Here is a 19,946-nt window from a genome sequence, read left to right on the forward strand (position 1 = left end):
TGTTTTTTTTTTTATTTTCCCTTGTTGGTTACAGTCCACGATAATGACTACCTCCTCAATTTGCCAAAACCATTTTTCTATAATATATATGCCTCTTTGGTTTGATCATTTCATTCCAGAGAAAAGATTAAAAATCTTCCTCAAAAGGGATTCTGCACCTTTTGGAAATGAATTTTCAGATTTGATTAGAGCCCGAAGTAGACCAATCAATTATAACAGAACAGGATCAAATGGACGCATATTACTGCACCTGACCACGTAGGTATGAACACAGAACAATTTGACATCACAGAGAAATTAATACAACTTGTGCCCGGGGAACTCAATAGTTTGCCAAAGAAAATGCAAAATGCAACCTGGACATATTTTTTTTGTATATAATGTGTCCAATACAGACATTCCTTTTTTTTTTCTCCAAAAATACGCAACTCCAATGAGTCATCGAAATGATGAACAACACTTTCACATAATCGCCATCACATCATCGCATGTATATATATATATATATATTACCACTACTAATAAGCCTACATATATATAAATATATATATACACAAAAACTATTTTGACAAGCAGGAGCAGAAGAATCAAATGAAATAAAAAATAAATAATGCTCAGCTTTAAAATCTTATGGAAGAGCTCCAAATGAGTTATCTAACCCGTCTAGTATGTCTAAAACATTAGCTTTTGGATGTCCCAACTCTATTCTTGGCGAGCTTCCAGTGCTCCGACTGAGCGCCCACACCTTTTTGCTTCCCTTCTTGGCCACAACGAACTCCTGGCTTTTGCTTCTCCCAGGAACTACTTTTCTCCTTTTCATAACCTCCTCCAACAGGTTCCTGTCTTCCACGGAAAGTTGAGCTCCGTGGACATTGCTGTTGTTGGTTAACACCTCACCCTGCATATTCAGCCCCTTGCGAGTTGGGGACCGGCTTGGCAGAACCTTGGCTCCAGTGTCCCGATACTTTACCAGGCTGATGAGACGGTGAAGCCAAGTCACCAATTCAAGGATGTATGTATCCATCTTCTTTTTATCAGCGTGATACAGTGTCTGCAAGCGAATGAGGCTGGTACTTTTGTTCGTGTTCTTACCAAATTCAGTCCTGCCACAGAGACAAACAGCTTTTCAGTTTCTCGATCCTTTAACAACAATCCAACTATAGCTGGTTCATATAAACAAATTTACTAACCCTGCTGAATTTGCCCACTCTCCAACCCACCCAAAGCCTTGATGCGCTCTGCTTTCATCACAAGTAAGAAAATGCCAGTGTTAGTTTCCAGCCATGCCTACCAACAATCTTGGTAACACCATATTTGAAGTAGTCATACTAATCAAACATCATATGGAAGATTATTATTTACTTAAAAGACGGTCACAGCAGTTCATAACGTAGTATTCCTGACAATCATCTTACATACTTTGTAGTATCTGCAGCAACAGGAACAAGCCACTGTAGAGTTTTTTCCATTTCGGCCTTAATTTGAGGAACTGTAAGCTGCGAAAGAACATATAAATTATGTACATGAAGGTTATGGTTACACGAGAAGTTCACAATTTTCAAGCCAGCGCACCAAACACGAATAAAAACAAGGAAGAGAAGAAAACAATATTGGGAAGTGTGGTCTGGAGGGCAAACCTCTTCCTTGGCATCTGTTGGTGGTAACCGGGAGCGTAGAGCTGTCTTGATGCTGGGAGGCAGCCCATTATACAAAGTATCTCTCATATTAGGAGGAAGAGAGGTCGGGCGTGATGCCTAAAATCCAACATCAACTTTATTAGCAGAAGAGTACCATAAACACAGGCAAAGCACATGGGGATATCACCACAACAAATAAATAAATAAAGTTAAAATTACAAAATAATTATACACACACACACACACACACATGTAGAGAGAGAGAGAGAGAGAGAGACTTACAATATTATCAATTTGAGTAACTAAATTAGCATAATGTAAAGCAAGACCAGCTACACCTAGTCTTTCTGGTTTAGTAGGCTCTCTCCCACTAGCCACCAACCCTGTAATAAAAATGTCGTTAGGCTCTTTCCGATTTATCAATTTTGCAGCACAACAGACAGCTAGGAGAGAAAACTACCAAAAGAGAAAAGGTGAAACGTATTGTAATGAAAAACAGATTATGCCCATTCAAACTGGGCAATATAAATTGTAGATCAATCATAAATTTGATAGCAAAGTATCACATGTAACATCGGTTCTTTTCTTTGAGAATCTTGTGTCCAAGCATGCTAGCATGAACTATTTCCACACCAGAACTAGCATGGAATATTTCCGTAACAAAAAATGAACATGTGAAAATGTATTTTTCATACCATTATCTCCAAATGCATCTGAAATCTCTTGATGTATAAAGGTAACTACATCAACCAGTTTCTCAACAACCTGCAGTGGCATCACACAGGGCAAAAAGAAAAGCAGATGATTAGCGGCACAGATTAAAATGAGAAACTTGGTATATAAAGCAAACAGTTTCTCAACAGGCAATACTCTTCTTTTAAGACGTAAATGTCCTCTTTAGACAATAAATCCATGCTAATGTAAAAGCTGGGTCCAGCAAAGAATGAACATCGCACTCCTCTATTAGATTGCCCAAAAAGGCTGCATTCAGCAAAGAATATAAAGCAAGTGATTTTATTGAATACCTCCTCCAAAGGTTTAGACCACAGAGATTTCTTTCTCAAGGTTCTAACGAGTTTTCTTTGATGTTTTAGCTCACTTTGTAATATCATGAGACTTTCACCTGTGAGACATTTAACAAGAGCAATTATCAGCACTAGTCATCGGTAATGGTAAAGAACAAATTCCACCACATGTATTCTCAGAAATAAACAGAAAATGATTTCACTAAATCGTATCTGAAAAAAAAAAAAGGAAGTAGTGTAATGAGTCAATTTAGGGGAAGAAGCCAAGGTACAAGCTGTTGATGGTACAAGGAGAGGTCTAGCAAAAATAAAAAACATCAATTGAACCTCCAACACCAGATATAGGAAGTAAAGGTTGAGAATGTTTTAGTTGTACACTTAAATTATCACATGAAACAATCCATACCAAAATATATGTGTTACCATTGACATAAACCATGAAATCTCTCATATAATAATCAGGTAATTTGATATTTCCACAGATATTTGTTTTATTGCACAAGTCCAAAAGACACATAAAGCTACAGGCATTGAACAGGAGGAGGACAACAAGTTCTCATTTTCCATTACGCGCCCCACACCCCCCGCCCAAAATGAAAAAGAAAAAAGGATATAAAGGAATAGAAACCCAAGTGAGAGTGAAAACACAAAACTAAACGTGAAAAGTATCCATGCCCAAACCTTTCCGAGGAAGGTGCAAGGAGTCAACTTCCTCAAGCTTCCGACGATAATCTTGTTCAAATCTGTCCAAAGCATGGAATTCATGATATAGTTCCTGCAGCAAAGAAACAGGTGCACCACCCCAAATTAGATAGCAATAGAGACTTCTACTTGGTTCAATAGATTAGGCTCAATTTAAAATGTCTCCTTCTTTTTGATATGATTCAATCACAGAGAACAAACCATGCACAATTTATTTATTGGTATAAAGTAATTTTTCAAAATTTGCTTCATACATATTGGATTGTGTACTCTTTACAGCAAACAAGTTTACAAAGAAATTTTGAATCAAACAAGGTAACAATGCTATGGTGTGTGAATAAACCCTTGGAAACCCAAAAAACACGCAGCAGACGTTATCAAGTACAAATGGTAAGAATAAATCTAAATTGCTGCCCAAATTTTACAAGCATGAAAGATTATCAAAAGGGGTTGTGTTTGCAAGGCAATTGATACCCTGCTATTAGTAAATTGAGAACCCTTTTTTTCATTTTTGTGCCCACATCAATATTACATTGCAAGGCTATTAAACATCCCTCAACACATAAACTTGGTAAGCAGAATATATTCAACAATGAGACAGAATCAAGTTTTGTAACTCTTGAATGTTGCATAGTGAGCTGAGTGTGGAAATTGAATCTTAAGTTTCTAGAACAGGGCAAATATTAGTAAATAAAATGTCCCTTCAAGTTGTTCATACGACTTGTATGCAAAGTGTCTCAAAGGAAAGAAAAACAAACAACAAGGACTAACCATGTTTAGAACACAATTAGTAGCAATGCCATCCAGTTAACAACAGCAATGCAATAAGATGTAAAAAGTATCCGAAAATGAAAATTGAGAACCATTTAATACACTACGAAACTGTAAAACACGAGAACACTCACAGAAGTATGCTGAGCCAGCGATGTCAATTCTTGCATGGTCATTTCTGCCTCTTCTCTTGGTAGCTTAGGATTTACAGGGTCTGAGTCCAACCTAAGACATTAAGACCGTATTAGCAAACAATTTTTTGAATCTTTGACAAGAGAGCCTTGCCAAAGGCTAAAGCAATCCAGCTTACTTTGAAAAGAATCGTCCCAGGTTGTGCCACTGTGGGTCTTTACACAGATCCCCAAATCTAACGACTTCTCGAGAAAAGACATCAAATTCCTCCCTACAAAATGCAGAAGCCAATAAATGACATAAGATTTTTCTTATTTTATTTTATTTTATATTTTTTTGCTCAATCCAGAATGAAGTTCAAAAACCAAAATCTAGAAAATTTGTTTGTGCGGGTAACAATGACCCATACTGAATAGGGGGAAAACATAAACCAGGAAGAAAACTAGAGATCAGAGAGAAGCTAGAAACCTTTTGTCAGTGGCTGCAATGCTGAGCAGCTCCTTCATATCAGTAGAGACTAGCTGTTGTACCCCTTCAGAATGTAGAATTTCCTTTTTCAGAAAGCGGATATTATCTTCAGAAAGGGATTGCAATAGATTTGCTCCTTTGGCTATAGTATTGGCAACTTCAAATGCCAAGATAGCTATTCTGTTCCCTCTTGAAGCCATGCCACCGATAAATCCACTGTTATTTAAATTTGACATGCTACTACCTAATGTATCCAGTACTTCGACTGCCTTTTCTAGTCCTGCTATCCCAGCCTTTCCAAGAAATGAGCTCACTTGAGGCCCCTGTTAAATGAACATCAGATACATGAATTAGTTTCACATTCACATCGTTTTAGTTCAAAAACTTTTGTTAGTAAATCACCTTAAGTACAAGGAGATATTCCTGTTAAAGGCACACTCCAGGAATACATTTCCATTTTCATTGTGAATGAATTGGCTTACAGAATACTACGCTTAGACAAATCAAACTTTGAACTAACATGGCATTTTCCAGCATATGCCAAGTAGCACTATCAAAGAGCAAAAATATTGCTCCTAAATGATTCAAAGCCTATCATTCTCATGTTTTAGTAGCTTTTGTTGATGCACGTCCCAAGGCTTAAGAATTTGAACTGATATTTTCACAAACCTATATCAGACAATGAAACCATTTAATTTCTTCATAAATCTCAGACAAAAAATTTTACCATCACCTTAGCACCATTTACTTTCTCCATATTTTCACATGATATAGCACCAATTATCGATCTTAGGCGCTTTACTTACATGCAAAGCGACAGAATATGTATAGTATCTTCTGACCAAGAAATTACTTTAAATTTATGCCAGAACGTATCCTCAATCAAGATTTGTAGATTATTGGGAAGAGCTCTAGCTCCCACAATTTTTCCTAATGTATGAGCCTTTCTGTTGTCAGAAATTGGCTAGAGAAGACTTCTGGAAGGTCATACTGATTGTTGCAGGATCTACCATAACCATGATGTTTGAAACAACATTGTACGATAAGCCCACGGCATAAGAATTTAGCAGGTTGTTAGATATATGGCGTTAGAAGCAGAAGAGGGCACAAGACTAAATGAAGTGCCTCCAATATGATCTCAACTCCCTAACAAACCATCAGCACTCTTTTGAATTTTTTGACAGTAACAAGCTTATCCATATTGACTCATCAATAGAAGCCAGAATTGCCAACCAAAGTGCGACAACCATACACCATCCACACTTCTATGTGTCTCCAACTCGTTCTATTTTTAGTCTACCTCTGGCATTCATTTCCCAACATTGTCCTTTGCAGTCCAGAGACATACTTTCTCCATTTTGTCGATCAGAGTAGAGTAACGCATCCTTCTGCCATCCCATGAAAACTCTGAGTCTTAACTTCTCCAATCACCAAGATTATAACTTGATAGAAATGCGTTTCAAAAGCTCCTCAATCACATAACTGTAACAATTAGCTACATAAAAGAGAGACCACTGACAATTCCAGCAGTTAATCCTCGATCTCATTGCTCCTCCTTTAACAAAACGCTCTTATTCTACAATTACCTGAACAGCCAATCACTTTCAGCCGATTGCATAAAACTGCAAAAGCTAAAATAATACGAAGGGATGCTAAGTGATCCATGTAGTACCATTCTATGCTGGCATAAAATGACCATCTTCTCCAATCCCAATTGTTCACACAAAACTAAATTCTGATCACATGATACCCTTCAACCAAACAAGATATTTAAGCATAAAAAAGGGAAAATGCATTTCATCTGTACCTTGGCAGCTGCAGGTGTCCTTGCGGGGGTAGAAGGTTTCAATTCTCTAGAAAAAGATAATTGCAATTCACCAGAATCATAGAGATTTGAAGTCTTCTCAAAAGCATCGAAATCAGGATATGCATGGGAAGAATCATCAATCTTATTCTGCTGCTTTCCCCCTGAACTCTTCCCAGACTTGAGCTTTCCAGAAAACCCAGAACTTTTGTCGTGATGCTCATGGTTTCTTTCCTCTAGCTCCGATTTGTTGATACTCCTCTTGTTTATCCCATTTGAGCACACTCCTCCCATTCTTCACCGTGCCCCCAAGAAAACAAAAAGAAAAACTCAAAAACCCACAAAAAGCTACAATCTTTAAAATTAACACCTGGAAAAACACAATACCAATGAAAACTGTCAGCAACCCATATCAGGAAAAACTGAAAAGTGTTTGAAAAATGGCAGAGCTGAAACTTACAGATGCAACGAACAGGAAATAAAAATGTATCGTTACCAGCTGATTGAAGAAAAAGAAAAAAAAAATTTGGACTTTACAAAAATACAGTCTGAGGGTTATCAAGATTCAAGAATTGGGGATGAACGGTGGTGAGCAGCCAAGTGGGCTGACTGAGTAGAATAAGAACAGAGGAGGACAACAACCAATTAGAAGACGCGGACACGGAAGAGAGGCAGAGGAGGGAGTCAGCAAAAAGACACGCTTGACTGCTCTTTTTTTTTTTTGTCTTTTCTTTTCTTTTGCGAACTAAAATTTGATTTCCGGGTGGAAATGGAAATTGAATCGGAAAGGGCAATGGGAATGGAGCGGTGGCAGAGTTGAATTCCCAGCAGCAGTGGCAGTAGTGGTAAATTCCTGGGCAAAATAAAAGTCTTGCTGGGCGGGTCTGAATGGGGCTGCCATTTGATGGGATGGGATGAGATTTGTGATTTTGTGATTTGTGAAGTCAGTCAGCCAGTCCGCCCCTCCCCGCCTACCTTGTTTGGGGGTTTTGGTGAGCATCTGACGTCACATTCAGTCTTGGACTTGCTCTTTTACCTATTTGCCCTTTTTCTTGCTTATGTTAATCCTTGGCTGAGATGTGGTTTAAGCAAGAAGCTCTTTGAACCCTTTCTTTTTTTCCCTTTTCATAAGATGAAATGATCATTACTATTCCAACTTTTAATAGTGCTGGTTTTGGCATTGACCCAAAGAATGGCCTTATTGGTCTTGTGGGTTAGGAACTTGGGAACTTCCGTTCAACTTCCATCTCTTTTTTTTTTTGGGTTTGATTCGTCTTTATCGGCTCGAGGGGAAGAAAAGAATTGCACAGTTTTGCTCTTTTTGTTTTTAACATTTGCTAAAGTAGAGAATTAAAACTTGGCATTACATCATTTGATCATCTTCTCAAGGGCATTCTTTCTCCACTAGACAATTACTGACTTTGAAGTTTGAATGCTAATAAGATGGTGGCCCAAACAACAAAAGAATACTCACATCAATGGTTAGCCTTTGACTACAGAAAAAAAAAAAAGTAGTATTATTGTTGACTTTTGTGATAATTGTGTAAAGATTAAGGATATTGTTGTAAATGATGCAGATTACTATTTCTGTTTCATTGATTGCGGAGTAGTAAATGTTCTATGAAACTTAAGCAATTTTGTTTTCAACAGAACAAGTCCAAATTGACAGGTATTTTAAGAAAGTTGACAAATTCAATTATGTGTCTCTATTGGTTGAGTAATATATACACGCACACATACTTCGAGTTAAATACAGTATATATTTTATAAACTTTTGAGTTAAATATTTAAATTCATGAAAGACCACTAAATCCAGGCCCTAAAACATTATTAATATTAGATTAATTTACTCTTAAGTAATTTTGCGTGTTATTAAATTCTACAGATTGGACATCAAAATTTTAAAGGTATAATAAGCTCACCATGGTATGGTGCCCACTCGGCGCCACCTAATGAATTTCTTCCATATATGAAACTCTAATCTAGTAGTCAACATGGAGTTGCAAAAAGGCAAAAGGAATGAGAAAAGAAAAGGAATATGCTCTTGCTTAAGAAAATCACGAATTTGACTTTTTGCCCATCGGTACAGTACTTTATACTAGTTTAGTTTATATTATTGTAGCAAAGCCAAAAGGTGAATGACAAGCGTAACCAAATCCAAAACAAGGGATATAATGGTCAGTTTGACGAAAACAGCATTTACACTTGGTCAGGGTTGTCGGGGCCCACTAAAGCTGATAGATTTGTACATAAGATTTGTAAAAGAGTCTATCGCCATTATTCTGCTTCAACCACTCTTCCTCTGAGTCTCTTACTATTATTTCGTACTTTTACCGTTTCAACGATAATGAAAGGGTCATTCAAACCCCTTTTCGTTTTCAGCAATATATATATATATATATATATATATATATATATTTTTTTTTTTTTTTTTTTTTTTTTTTGTGAAATCGACTATTTCAAGTATCCAATTACCAAAATGCTGTCTTTAAATATAAGGGAAAATTTTATTATAATTTCTTAGAGAGGGCATGATTGAAAAATGCTGCGCGAAAGTGCTAAACTGGCCTTTACAAGAAAACACATTATTTTGTTTAATAAAAAAAAAAAAAGAAGAAGAGGAATGGCGTGAGGAAGTTAAACTGCTTACGTGGGCATTTTCCATTGGATTACTCGTATCGTACCGGTCCTCGACATCAATTGTCAACTACCAAGCCCAACGAAGACGCCAAAGCATTGATTTAGAATCTTGCTAAGTAGTAGTACCTTTCACACCTCACATGATTTTTTACTAGTCATCATATTATATTCTACTATTGCTATTGAATTAAATTAGTAATGTGTCCCATTTTTATATGAAATCAGAAAAACACCGACCCACACACAAATAGGCAGTAGTGATCCGCCTGAGATTGAGGTTTCAGAAATCCGTTTGGATTGTTATTTTTTGAAATTTTTATAGAAAAATATATTATAAAAATTTGATGTACGTGCACAAAAAAAAAAAAGTAATTAGCAAATGCGTTAATGTTCTTAATTTTAATTCTCATCTTTTAAATCTCAACCCTCCTTTATTAAAAAAAATAAATTAAAAAATAACAGTGACACGCGGATATTTGGAACTGAAAGCGCATGCAAAATTCAGCCCCCCTCGGTTAGCTCGGGTGGCCTGTGTAGCCTCCTTAGGTGAGACAGGTCTGGGGTTCAACCCTGAGCTTGAGCAACCGGGGTAATACTCTCGGGGATCGGTGGGGTCCGCTCTCCCTGGGCGATGGGACTAGTGGCACATACGGTATTACCAGTCCGGAGTGTTCGATACCCAGCGACAAAAAAAAAAAAAAAAAAAAAAAAGCGCATGCAAAATTCCAGATCCAGCTAGGTTTACTGTCATAAGCTGACTCGGTCCACGGTCCAGACCGAGAGTTCGTGATCAAGATAAAGTGCACGTCCATGCTTTTTAATCTTTTGACCTTTCGTTCTGGATTGCTCGGACTTTATCTCTCTCCTCTTTTCTTATCGTCTTTGGGGAATTCTCCTCATAATTCAAGTTGGAATTTCTAATGTACAGCACAATAAGTGCATAGAAGTAAACCGACGTTTAGGTAAGGGAATGGATGACGAAGGTTTTGAAGAATTTTACTTGGTGATGATTTGATCGATTTTTTTTTTTAAAAAAAAAAAAAGGAAATGCGTTGAATTTTGAACCTCAAGTTTTAATGAGCAAGCAAAGATCAGTACTATCAGTGGAATAATTCTCTTGATGCCCGATGCGGTTGTAACAAATGCCATCTAGCAATTTGCGGTTTTGTCACTCGAGGTATCTCAATGCTTGTCTATACTGCAGTTATTATATTCATTAATAAAATCCATGGTCGAGGCTTTGAATGGAAATACAATTCCTTCTAGAATGCGTTCTTTTCCAATCATTCTTCTCGACAAATGTCATTTTGGCACGTATATACTACTTGGATTTTTTTTTTAATCAAAAACATGTATTTTCATTGTATTATCTGCACTACTTGCAAAAATTACATCAAACAAGATACAAAATACATACATAAATTTATGTAAATCTAAAAATCAACAGATCTAAAAGGTCAATAAGTAATAAATATAAAGACAATTAATATTGAAACTTCAAAAACATCCTGTGTTCCGATGAATCATTGCAACTCAAATTCAATAGATTTGTAAATGCTTTTCAATGGTCTAATCGAAAATTATGGGTCTGTATGAATTACGTGTTTCTAGATGTGTTTTGAAAAATTACACTATAGTATTGTATTGAAAAACTTTCTAGTGTGGATGGATTTCATATGGATTAAGTGCTTTTGGAAAATATTTTGGGATTTTTTAAAATTAAAAATTCATGGGGTTAATTTTTTTTAATTTGTCAATTTTCACCACCACCACCATTCCCTTCCCCTCCTCCCTCCTTCATCGCTGCTACCTCCCTTTTCCCTCCCCTTTTTCCCTGCCTCATTCTCTTCTCTCTTCCTCCCCTTCCTTTCTCCTTCATTCTCATTCGCGCTTTTCATTCTCCTCCCTCCTCCCCTCCCTTCCTCTCATCTAGTTACGGTCACAAAAAAATTATATAGTCAAATGTAAACCTTAATTTTAAGTTTAATAGATGACTTAATTTTATACAACTAAACAAAAAACTTATTTTAATTTTGTCATACTTTTACACAAACAATTTTATTATTTCATTTTTTAAAAAAATAAAAATAATTTTCTAACTACTCAAATGTTGTCACATGATGATAACATTTTCAGTTTGAAATTTAAAAGATTAACTGTATAATTAAAAAAGTAATAAGCTTATTTAAAGAAATATTTGGTTATCAAATAAAAACTAAGTGAGCGATCAAGTCTTATACACATTTAAATGAAAATCCAATGTTCACACATTGTCAAAAAAATTACATACACTTGGTTTCTAACGAAAAAAAGACCCATAATTGTTTTTAAAAAATCAGTCTAAAAAACCGGACGAATTTCTAGTTGAACCAGCGGATCAAACAAGTTTGTTCAAATTTGATCAGGTTAACTCCTTATTCAGTCAAGTTAGAGGCCGGGCCTAAACTAATGGTTAGTTCATTGGACCGAATGGTTAAACTTGCACTATGCATGAATGGTCTCAGCTGCATAACTGTGTATTTATCTTTTCTTTTTTAATTTCTCGTAAGGGAGAGATATGATTTAGGAAGTGTGATGGGGAAGGGGGACTCGAATTCATATTTTTAATTTTTGAGATCTCAATCTTACTTATTAGACCAAAACCCTCTCAACAAACTTATTTATCAAATAGTTTCGATAGTGGATTATTTCAGAAATCTATTTGGTTGCATCATCAATATTTTTTTTCAATCATTTACTTTTTTAACTCGCATATATCACATGTATTTTTAAAAAAAAAAAATTATCCGAAACAATCTATTATCTAAACACACTAAAGTATTTCTTAAAATATCATGATTGTGACTCAAAATTTGCGAACATACTAGGGTAAACATGGTAAACATTTGAGGATATAAAACTTGTGAGACCAAGAGGAAGGGAAGATTTTAATTAAACATTATGAGACCAAGTGCGATGGTAACTTTTTTTTTTTTTTTTGTTTTTTAAACGATAGTTTATATTGATACTGTAGTATAGAACTTACGAGAGAGGATTTTTTATTATGGGGATGTTGTGGTATGCAACCGTATGATTTTTCAGGAAAACAACTCAAGAAAATATGTATGAATTTAAAAGTAACCCAAGACTCATATCCTTCTTGAATATGAGCTCTGGGACATCTTGAATGAATTTAAAAACATATTTGAAGAAATTCTGACCTACATTTGGAATGGTTGCGGATGATGAGCATCAGTGCCTTGTAATAGTGTGATGTGGATCATCCAACTCAGATTCACATAATGTAAGGATTCTGCTTGAATAAGCATTTGAACAAAACCTCTACTCAGGAGGTTGGGACATCTGTAGATGCCCTTACGAGTAGGAATCATCAAAAGCTAGGTAAAGTCCAACAAAGTGATCCAGCAAGCGTTCATTGATAAGAAGGGGTCTGGGAAAGCTTGAACCCACTCCTGCATTCATGCTGTGCTGCATAGGTAGTTTCATCACTGAAAATATCTTTAGACCATTCAATTTTTTAGGGTGAAACTCTGCGTCACTTGAGATTGACTTGAGTTACTGAATACTTTTTTTCATTTAAGGTGCCTAGCCTGTAACATTTGCCTCGAGGCTGAATTCCCTTGTGGGATCTGGATACTTTTTTTTCAGCAATGATAATAGTTGTATAATCGAATCTATCATATTTTATAGGAAAGAAAAGCCTAAAGAGGTTATGTAAGAGATTAGTAGGCATACGGACTTGACTAGATCAAATGAGTGTTCTGACACCTCTTTTAAATTCTCTTCACTATAGGTGGGTTTTGAACCCTCAACCTACGATTCAAAGAAAGATTTAGTACATATTTAATGACCATTGAGTCAAAGTTTCAATGGTTTGGGATCTAGATACAAGGGTGCTCAAAACTTTTCTTTCTATTTGTTGAACTGATTATTTCATTTTGACAGATGCTCCTTTCGTCTCCCTTTTATCCTGCGTCTTCCACAAGTGACTAATATGAAAAATCTGGTGATTGTTGCTTAAAAAGATGAATTCGTCTCGTCTTCAAATTTTTGTTTGGCCACATATACATGATTTAATTTTGTTTGGTCACATGTACATGACTGTGGGGCAATTCCCCTGCCACCACCAACCCAAACAAGAAGATTGCAAACTATTTTTACTTGGATCATTAAGACGCGTCCAGTTTATTGTGGGAATGATACTCCAAAGTATCATCAGTTGAAAGCTGGAGAATCAGCCAGTTTGACGTAGGTATGGCACACCAAGTATCATCTGCCGCAGGATTGGTTTTCCAAGTATCATCAGTCGAAAGCTGAGAAATCTTCTCTCTCTCTTAGTATTTACATTCATCGGCTATCCTTACTTTGAAAATTTCTTCAGTCTTTTACGGTTATTATTTCTTGAATTCAAGATCCCACTGAATTATCAACTTGAAAAAATTAACCAATATTCGAATGATAAAGGGTTGAATAAAGCATGAATCCAGAAGAAAAAAACACACAGGCCATGATGCTGAAACGTTTGGTTGGGCCGGAAATTCTGATTAGTCATAAACTTCTTAACTCTTCTTCTTCAAAAGGGGACGTGCAAACTTTCGATTGATCTCACACCAATTACAAGTATATCGAGTTAAAATCATCAATTACATTTTAACTAACTAAAGACACATTTAATAAAATTTAAATCTAAAATTTTAAATTTTAAATTTTAAATTTAAATTTATTAAATTATGCAATTATTAAATATTAAATTTAATGCATTTAAATGCATAATTCTGACTGAATAAATAAATAATTTATCATTTAATTTAAAAAAAATTATCTAAAAAATTCAATAACATTTAATTAATTTAAATACTCAATTTTTAGTTACCAAATAATCCGAATATTTTAAAATTTAACTTTATTAAATTTTAAGTACGAAATTAAATTAAGACTATCCAGCTTAAGGATGAAATTCTTTAGAAGGAAAAACCCGGTCAATTTCTTATCTTAGTTGTGTTATACAACCCTCTTTATACTATGAGAGGAAGACGACTAGAAGAGGACATGAAGGAAGCCCATCGTACTCCAGCCACAGGTGTTAGTAAGTAATACCGGCCGGGCATTTTTGCGTTGGGGTCGCGTGTTCAGAACCTCCAAAAAATGCCCATTTCTCATCTTAAATTTTCTTATACGATACGATATCTCCGAGAGAGCTTTTTTTTTTTGTCAGACTTTTTCAAGTAAAGCAATTAAACCTAATCCCAAATCCATCTCAAAAGCAGGCAACTCAGGCAACTTGGAACTTAACTACCCGACCCTCGAACCCATTAGAATCGAACAACGAAAAGGTTGGAAGGGAAGCTTCTACCCCTTAGAAGCTTCTACTGGACCTTATCCGAGAGAGCTTAAAATTGTATTCTCATAGGAGTACATACCATCTGTCATCCAACCAGGATGCGCACCGCTTTATTTTGTCTTATGGGGGAAAGTTTATGCGACTGACAACATGCCAATGATTGAATTTCGACCAAAATTGGAACCGATTGAAAATTAAGAAAACAAGAGATCAAATTAAACAACCATAAGCAATTAATCTCAAATTTACAAGACCCTGAACACACCAATTATTTCATAATTAAGCGCACTAACCTTCCACATTAAGGAAAAAAAAAGGTCAAACACAGCAGTAACAGGACCACAACCGCATTAATGATAGACGGATAATCGTGTGGTGGTCAGCCTCCCAATCCAATTTCAAGTCCCAAAACCGAAGGACTCAAAACCCACCAACACTCAAAACAGGATACAGAAGGGTAGATAGGGAAAAAAAAAGTGATTTGGCCATTATTTATTACAAGACCTCCTTGATGTCTAAAACATCAAATTACCCCCAAAAAACCCAGATCTAAGAAAGCTGGCCGCAGTTGGAGATCACCACCGGCTTGGAGGTCCTTCCAGAAGAAGACCCAACCTGCTCAACCGCCTTCACCACATCCATACCCTCCGTGATACGGCCGAACACGACGTGCTTGCCGTCGAGCCATGCGGTCTTGTCGGTGCAGATGAAGAACTGAGAGCCATTGGTGTTGGGTCCGGCGTTAGCCATGGACAAAATCCCTGGACCAGTGTGCTTCTTGATGAAGTTCTCATCCTCGAACTTGGATCCGTAGATCGACTCGCCTCCGGTGCCGTTTCCGGCGGTGAAGTCGCCTCCCTGGCACATGAAACCGGGGATCACGCGGTGGAAGGTCGATCCTTTGAAGTGCAAGGGCTTACCGCTCCTTCCGACGCCTTTCTCGCCGGTACAGAGTGCGCGGAAGTTCTCGGCGGTGCGGGGAGTCGTGTCTGCGTAGAGCTCCATGCAGATACGGCCGGCAGGGCTACCGCCGATGGACATGTCGAAGAAGACTTTAGGGTTGGACATTCTGGTTAAGGATTCGGAATAGGATTACAATTGGACTGGAACCCAAGTGAGCCAGCAAGTGCGAAGAGGAGTAAAGCGAGTGAGACGAGGAGGCTTGATGTGGTGCGGTGCCCTTTATAGTGCCGGGGGACGGGAAATATCTTTATCCTTTTGATCTTGACCGTTGATACGGGACACGTGTCGTCAAGCGATAACATGAATTGAAAGGAGATGGCGACGAGAGAGCAAAGGGGGGCCTCCACATGCATGTCATGCGCTGATTTTTGTCGGTTAGTGTGGAGGTTCGTGGGGGCCACTAAAGCACCACGTGCCGTGATGCGGTAATCTTCCTCATCCATCATTAACCTAATCCTGATGGGCCTTCCGCGGAAAGTAATGAGCTCGAACGGAGGCTTGCTCTGGATTGGATTGGGTTGCCATAAAGCGTCCTTATGGGCTTGGTTCTTTCATTTGGGTTGGATTTTATTAATGATGGAGTATTAGTCGGCTCGTTGTTTTTTTCTTTTTTTTTTTTAAATAAAGCTTAAAGTTTGTCGTTCCTTCAAAAATCTCTCAAAATTTTTTCTACCTGCCTTTGCCAATCTTTATCTTTTAGCCTTGTTTTTGTGCTTAAAGACGTGCAAGAATCCTTCAGGAGGAAAAAAAAAAAAAAACGTGCAAGAAACAAATTCTGGAGGATAAATATTGGAAATGATAGGACCTCTACTTTTCAGATTAGAAAATGCTATGACAAAAAAGCTGAACTCCATAAATTGACTAGTACTAAAATTTTGGAAGCCCGAGGATATTTAGCAATTTTCTTTTCATGACTCTTTTTGTGATGGGATGATAAAGTTCTTTGAACATGTACTTGGTGTCAAAAGCACTCCTTTTTTTTGGGTTGGGGATTAAATTTTGATATGAGGTATTGAAAGAAAGAGAACGATATATTGTTGGCTTTTTTTTTTTTTTTTTTTGTAACGGCACATCTAATTTAAACTAACCTACTTCAACTCCTACTTGACCCTACCCTATATTTGGATTTTGAGAGTATAAAATGTTGGATTCGTTTGGTTTCCAGGCAGCCTGCGCTACCACTGGCTAAAAGGCATAAAAACAATAGAGCAGAGAGGTGTGTGTTTTCCTGGGAGTGGTTGATATATATATATATTTTTTGGTAATCCGGATCATGCCCGAACCCGAGTCCTTTGGACCCGAGCCGGCACACCAAACCGAAGGGAAGCCGATAGCCCCATACAGCTTTCCCGGGCGAGTCAGGATGTGCAGCGCAGCGGGCATGAATCGAACCCCGATCAGTGAAGAAGCCAGCAACACAGCACCGACCCCTCAATTGCTGCGCCATATGCCTTGGGGCGAGTGGTTGATATTAAATTAACTCAATTCAAACTGGCGTGGATATTTGAGGTTTTCAACTTTTCATCTGTCTTGTTGTCATGTTCAGTTTGAGTTTTGGTACCATTGTGCTGCGGTTTTTAATTTAAGACAAGACCATTAATGCAGAACATCTACCCAGAATAGAATAATACTCCCTCCGTCCCATTTTGTTAGTCTTGGTTTTTTTTTCACACAGATTAAGAAAGTGTAATTAATTTGGTTGAAAACGTAAATTTAGATTAATAATTTCCTAAAATACCCTTATGCTAATCACAAAGAGTGCAAATTAATATCAGTTACAGCTAATGGTGCCAATAAATATCAGTTACCGCCAATAGTACACCCTGATTGTTTCAATTACCGCCAATAGTGCCAATAAATAACAAAGATAGACTTTTCATTTATCTATGTATTGGAAAAGCTCAATGTATTCAATGTAGTGAGTTAGTATTTAATAACAATGTATTAATAACAAGATATTTAATAAGGGTATTTTAGACAATTTGAAAGATTACTACATTCCTTAATGGGAAAGTTGACTACAATTTGGGACAGACGAAAAAGAAAAACAAGACTAACAAAACGGGACGGAGGGAGTACTACTATAGTACTTATGCTCTAACCAAATTAAAAGGAAAAATTAACAAGCGAATCACACAAGGAGGGAGACAAATCGCAAAAAAAAAAAAAATAAAGAAAAAGGTCCAAGAAAGCGTCTTTTCTTTGGACCGGCTCTGCTTCTGCACTTGTGTAAGAATTAAATATAAGTGGCCGTCCATGCTCGATGGCGCTTGGATTTTCAATCAATTGTTTAACTTCTTTATATATATATATATATATATATATTATGTAAAAGAGTTGTGTAACTCAAGTATGTTATGACGCACTCATGCCTGCTCCCATTAAATTTTTTTTTTTTAATAAGTGGAAGTTGTGAAATTTATGCTAATAAACATATCTCGAGGGCATCAGATTCTGAAGCAATTTCGCTATTGTTATTTCAACGGTTATCATTTTTGCTTTGTTGATGCTAAGATTTATATGTGCGGCCTATTAAAAACCCATTTTTTGTTATATCAGTAAGGTGCTCAAATTTCCGCCCTGTATTGTTTGAGAAGGGATTCCGAATATTTTCTCTTCTTGTTCAATGAATACAAAAAGAAAGCAATAACCTTAACCAGCAATATATAAACATTAAATGAACAACTAATAAGCATGGAGGAAGTTTTACGACTCTAAAGTCCAAACCGCCGTGATACAACCGGAAATGTATCTTCTCAAGCTGCCGCCTGCCCGATTCCCCCCCACCGGTCACTTTGAATTTTGAGCCATTTTCGTATTTTGGACGAATTGAACCCTTAACAAACAATTCGGCCTCGAGGGTTCGGTTTGAGTTAAAATTTTAACGGATTCAAACAAGAATTAAGATTTGGTTAATATATCAAATTGAATTTGAACTTGTACATAGTTGGCCCGTTAAGGCTTGAACAATTTTTAATATTTTTATTTAAAATATTTATTAATAACTTATGTAAAATTATGCGTTTATTATTTTACTACATAGATATTATATATAATTTCATATTAAAATTAAAAAATTAAATAGCATTTTGATATCTTAAATCGAATTTGAGTCTATCGAATATTAAATTGAACTTAAATTAGAATAAAATCTAATTTTTTTATTTTTTATTTTACAAATCTTGATAACCAAACGAGTTTCACCAAGCAACTGACCTTTTTATTAAATAATAACCCTTTAAATTAAATGGGAATTTAATGTGCCAATTGGATTCCAACTATTTTGCTTCCTTATCCTTATCACAACTTAGGACGCATTTAATAAACCTAAAGTCTGAAAACTAAAAACTGAAAATTAAAATCTGAATTCGTTAAGTTACTAAATCATTAATAGTAAATCTGACATTTGAGTATATATCACATTAAATTAAGTGATAAGTAAATAGTTTATCACCGTTGTTTAGAAAATTTAGTATCACTTAAGTAATTCAGATATATTTTTTTTTTATCAAATGCATTAAACTCGTTAATTTAAATGTTGAATTGGGTTATTAAATAAGAGCTTAGTCAACTCCGAATGCCTGTTGGGAACATTTTACAACATAAATTCATCATAATAGACCAAACCAGCCTAGGAGATTCTTTTTTTCCTATTTAAGGAAGCCATGGAGATTCTTGGTTGGTCCTTGGGCGTTGTCATGCGCTTTTGCCATCAACTATGGTCGAAGTGAAGGTAACACATTAACGAAGGATCAGCAGCCAATTGGCAATTGTCAACACAACAATCAATTAGCAAGCATGAATCACTTTTTCATAAAAAAATTATCTGCTTAGAAAAAAAAAATCAAATCTGGATTTGTTTGAAATAGTGAAATAATACCTGCTTCAAAATACACATTCGTATGTTTTGTGCACTGTTCATAATTACCTTGGGGTACCATTGGAGCACTAATGAATAATCACATGTGAAAAAATTTTAGTTGAGAAATGAATCAACCTAGTCTTAAACCTTAAACAAGTACTAGCATCTTGGACATGACTCATTTTTAGTGGATTCTCTTCCAATTCATACAACCATAGAAAATGGAAAAAGAACCCATGAGAAAAAAAGCCAAGTCCCTAACATCAACCCGTTAATTTTAATTCAATCTTTGATTGATGAGCACAAATTTTGGCATCTACTTATTAAGAAACGATATCAAAAGTTGCTTTCGCTCAACTAAACATTAGCTGAACCTTAATTCTGTCCGATTAATACAAAAGCTAAACTTCAACAAAGTTCGAAGTTTGCTAACAACTAAAGCAAGATCAATTATCACGACCAAATGTGGAAAAATTCTATTCCGATTCTCCTGAATCGAAAGGATTGGTGAAAGGATTTTGTCTTGAAAGGAACAGTTGACGTTTTTGACGAATGAGCAAAAAATTCTGAAAATGCCATTCAATCCATTTTGTCGCCTATA

At 36.2% G+C, this 19,946-nt stretch overlaps 2 protein-coding genes across 2 annotated transcripts; both read right to left on the reverse strand.

Annotated features, from left to right (window-relative positions):
* Nucleotides 1-522: 522 nt before the first annotated feature.
* LOC113714931 (protein PSK SIMULATOR 2-like) lies at nucleotides 523-7,492 on the reverse strand. Its single transcript, XM_027239078.2, has 13 exons — nucleotides 7,000-7,492; nucleotides 6,543-6,909; nucleotides 4,736-5,058; nucleotides 4,446-4,538; nucleotides 4,270-4,360; nucleotides 3,344-3,437; nucleotides 2,663-2,760; nucleotides 2,333-2,402; nucleotides 1,920-2,020; nucleotides 1,638-1,754; nucleotides 1,420-1,496; nucleotides 1,191-1,238; nucleotides 523-1,103 (listed from the first exon to the last, which is right to left on the reverse strand). Exons 2-13 carry the CDS (start codon nucleotides 6,831-6,833, stop codon nucleotides 629-631), a joined length of 1,878 nt encoding a protein of 625 aa, XP_027094879.1. The 5' UTR covers nucleotides 6,834-6,909; nucleotides 7,000-7,492; the 3' UTR covers nucleotides 523-628.
* A 7,272-nt stretch (nucleotides 7,493-14,764) lies between these two features.
* Nucleotides 14,765-15,684, reverse strand: LOC140016032 (peptidyl-prolyl cis-trans isomerase-like). Its single transcript, XM_072068902.1, has one exon. It carries the CDS (start codon nucleotides 15,586-15,588, stop codon nucleotides 15,070-15,072), a length of 519 nt encoding a protein of 172 aa, XP_071925003.1. The 5' UTR covers nucleotides 15,589-15,684; the 3' UTR covers nucleotides 14,765-15,069.
* Nucleotides 15,685-19,946: the final 4,262 nt, after the last annotated feature.

This window comes from Coffea arabica, chromosome 10c, assembly GCF_036785885.1.
Source record: "Coffea arabica cultivar ET-39 chromosome 10c, Coffea Arabica ET-39 HiFi, whole genome shotgun sequence".
NCBI lineage: Eukaryota > Viridiplantae > Streptophyta > Magnoliopsida > Gentianales > Rubiaceae > Coffea > Coffea arabica.

Coding starts and splice junctions, on each gene's coding strand:
- LOC113714931 (XM_027239078.2), bottom strand. CDS start 6,833: ATGGGAGGAGTGTGCTCAAATGGGATAAACAAGAGGAGTATCAACAAA. Junction 4,539..4,735: donor ATTGCAGCCACTGACAAAAG/GTTTCTAGCTTC, acceptor TGCATTTTGTAG/GGAGGAATTTGATGTCTTTT. Junction 2,021..2,332: donor AGATGCATTTGGAGATAATG/GTATGAAAAATA, acceptor TTTTTATTACAG/GGTTGGTGGCTAGTGGGAGA.
- LOC140016032 (XM_072068902.1), bottom strand. CDS start 15,588: ATGTCCAACCCTAAAGTCTTCTTCGACATGTCCATCGGCGGTAGCCCT.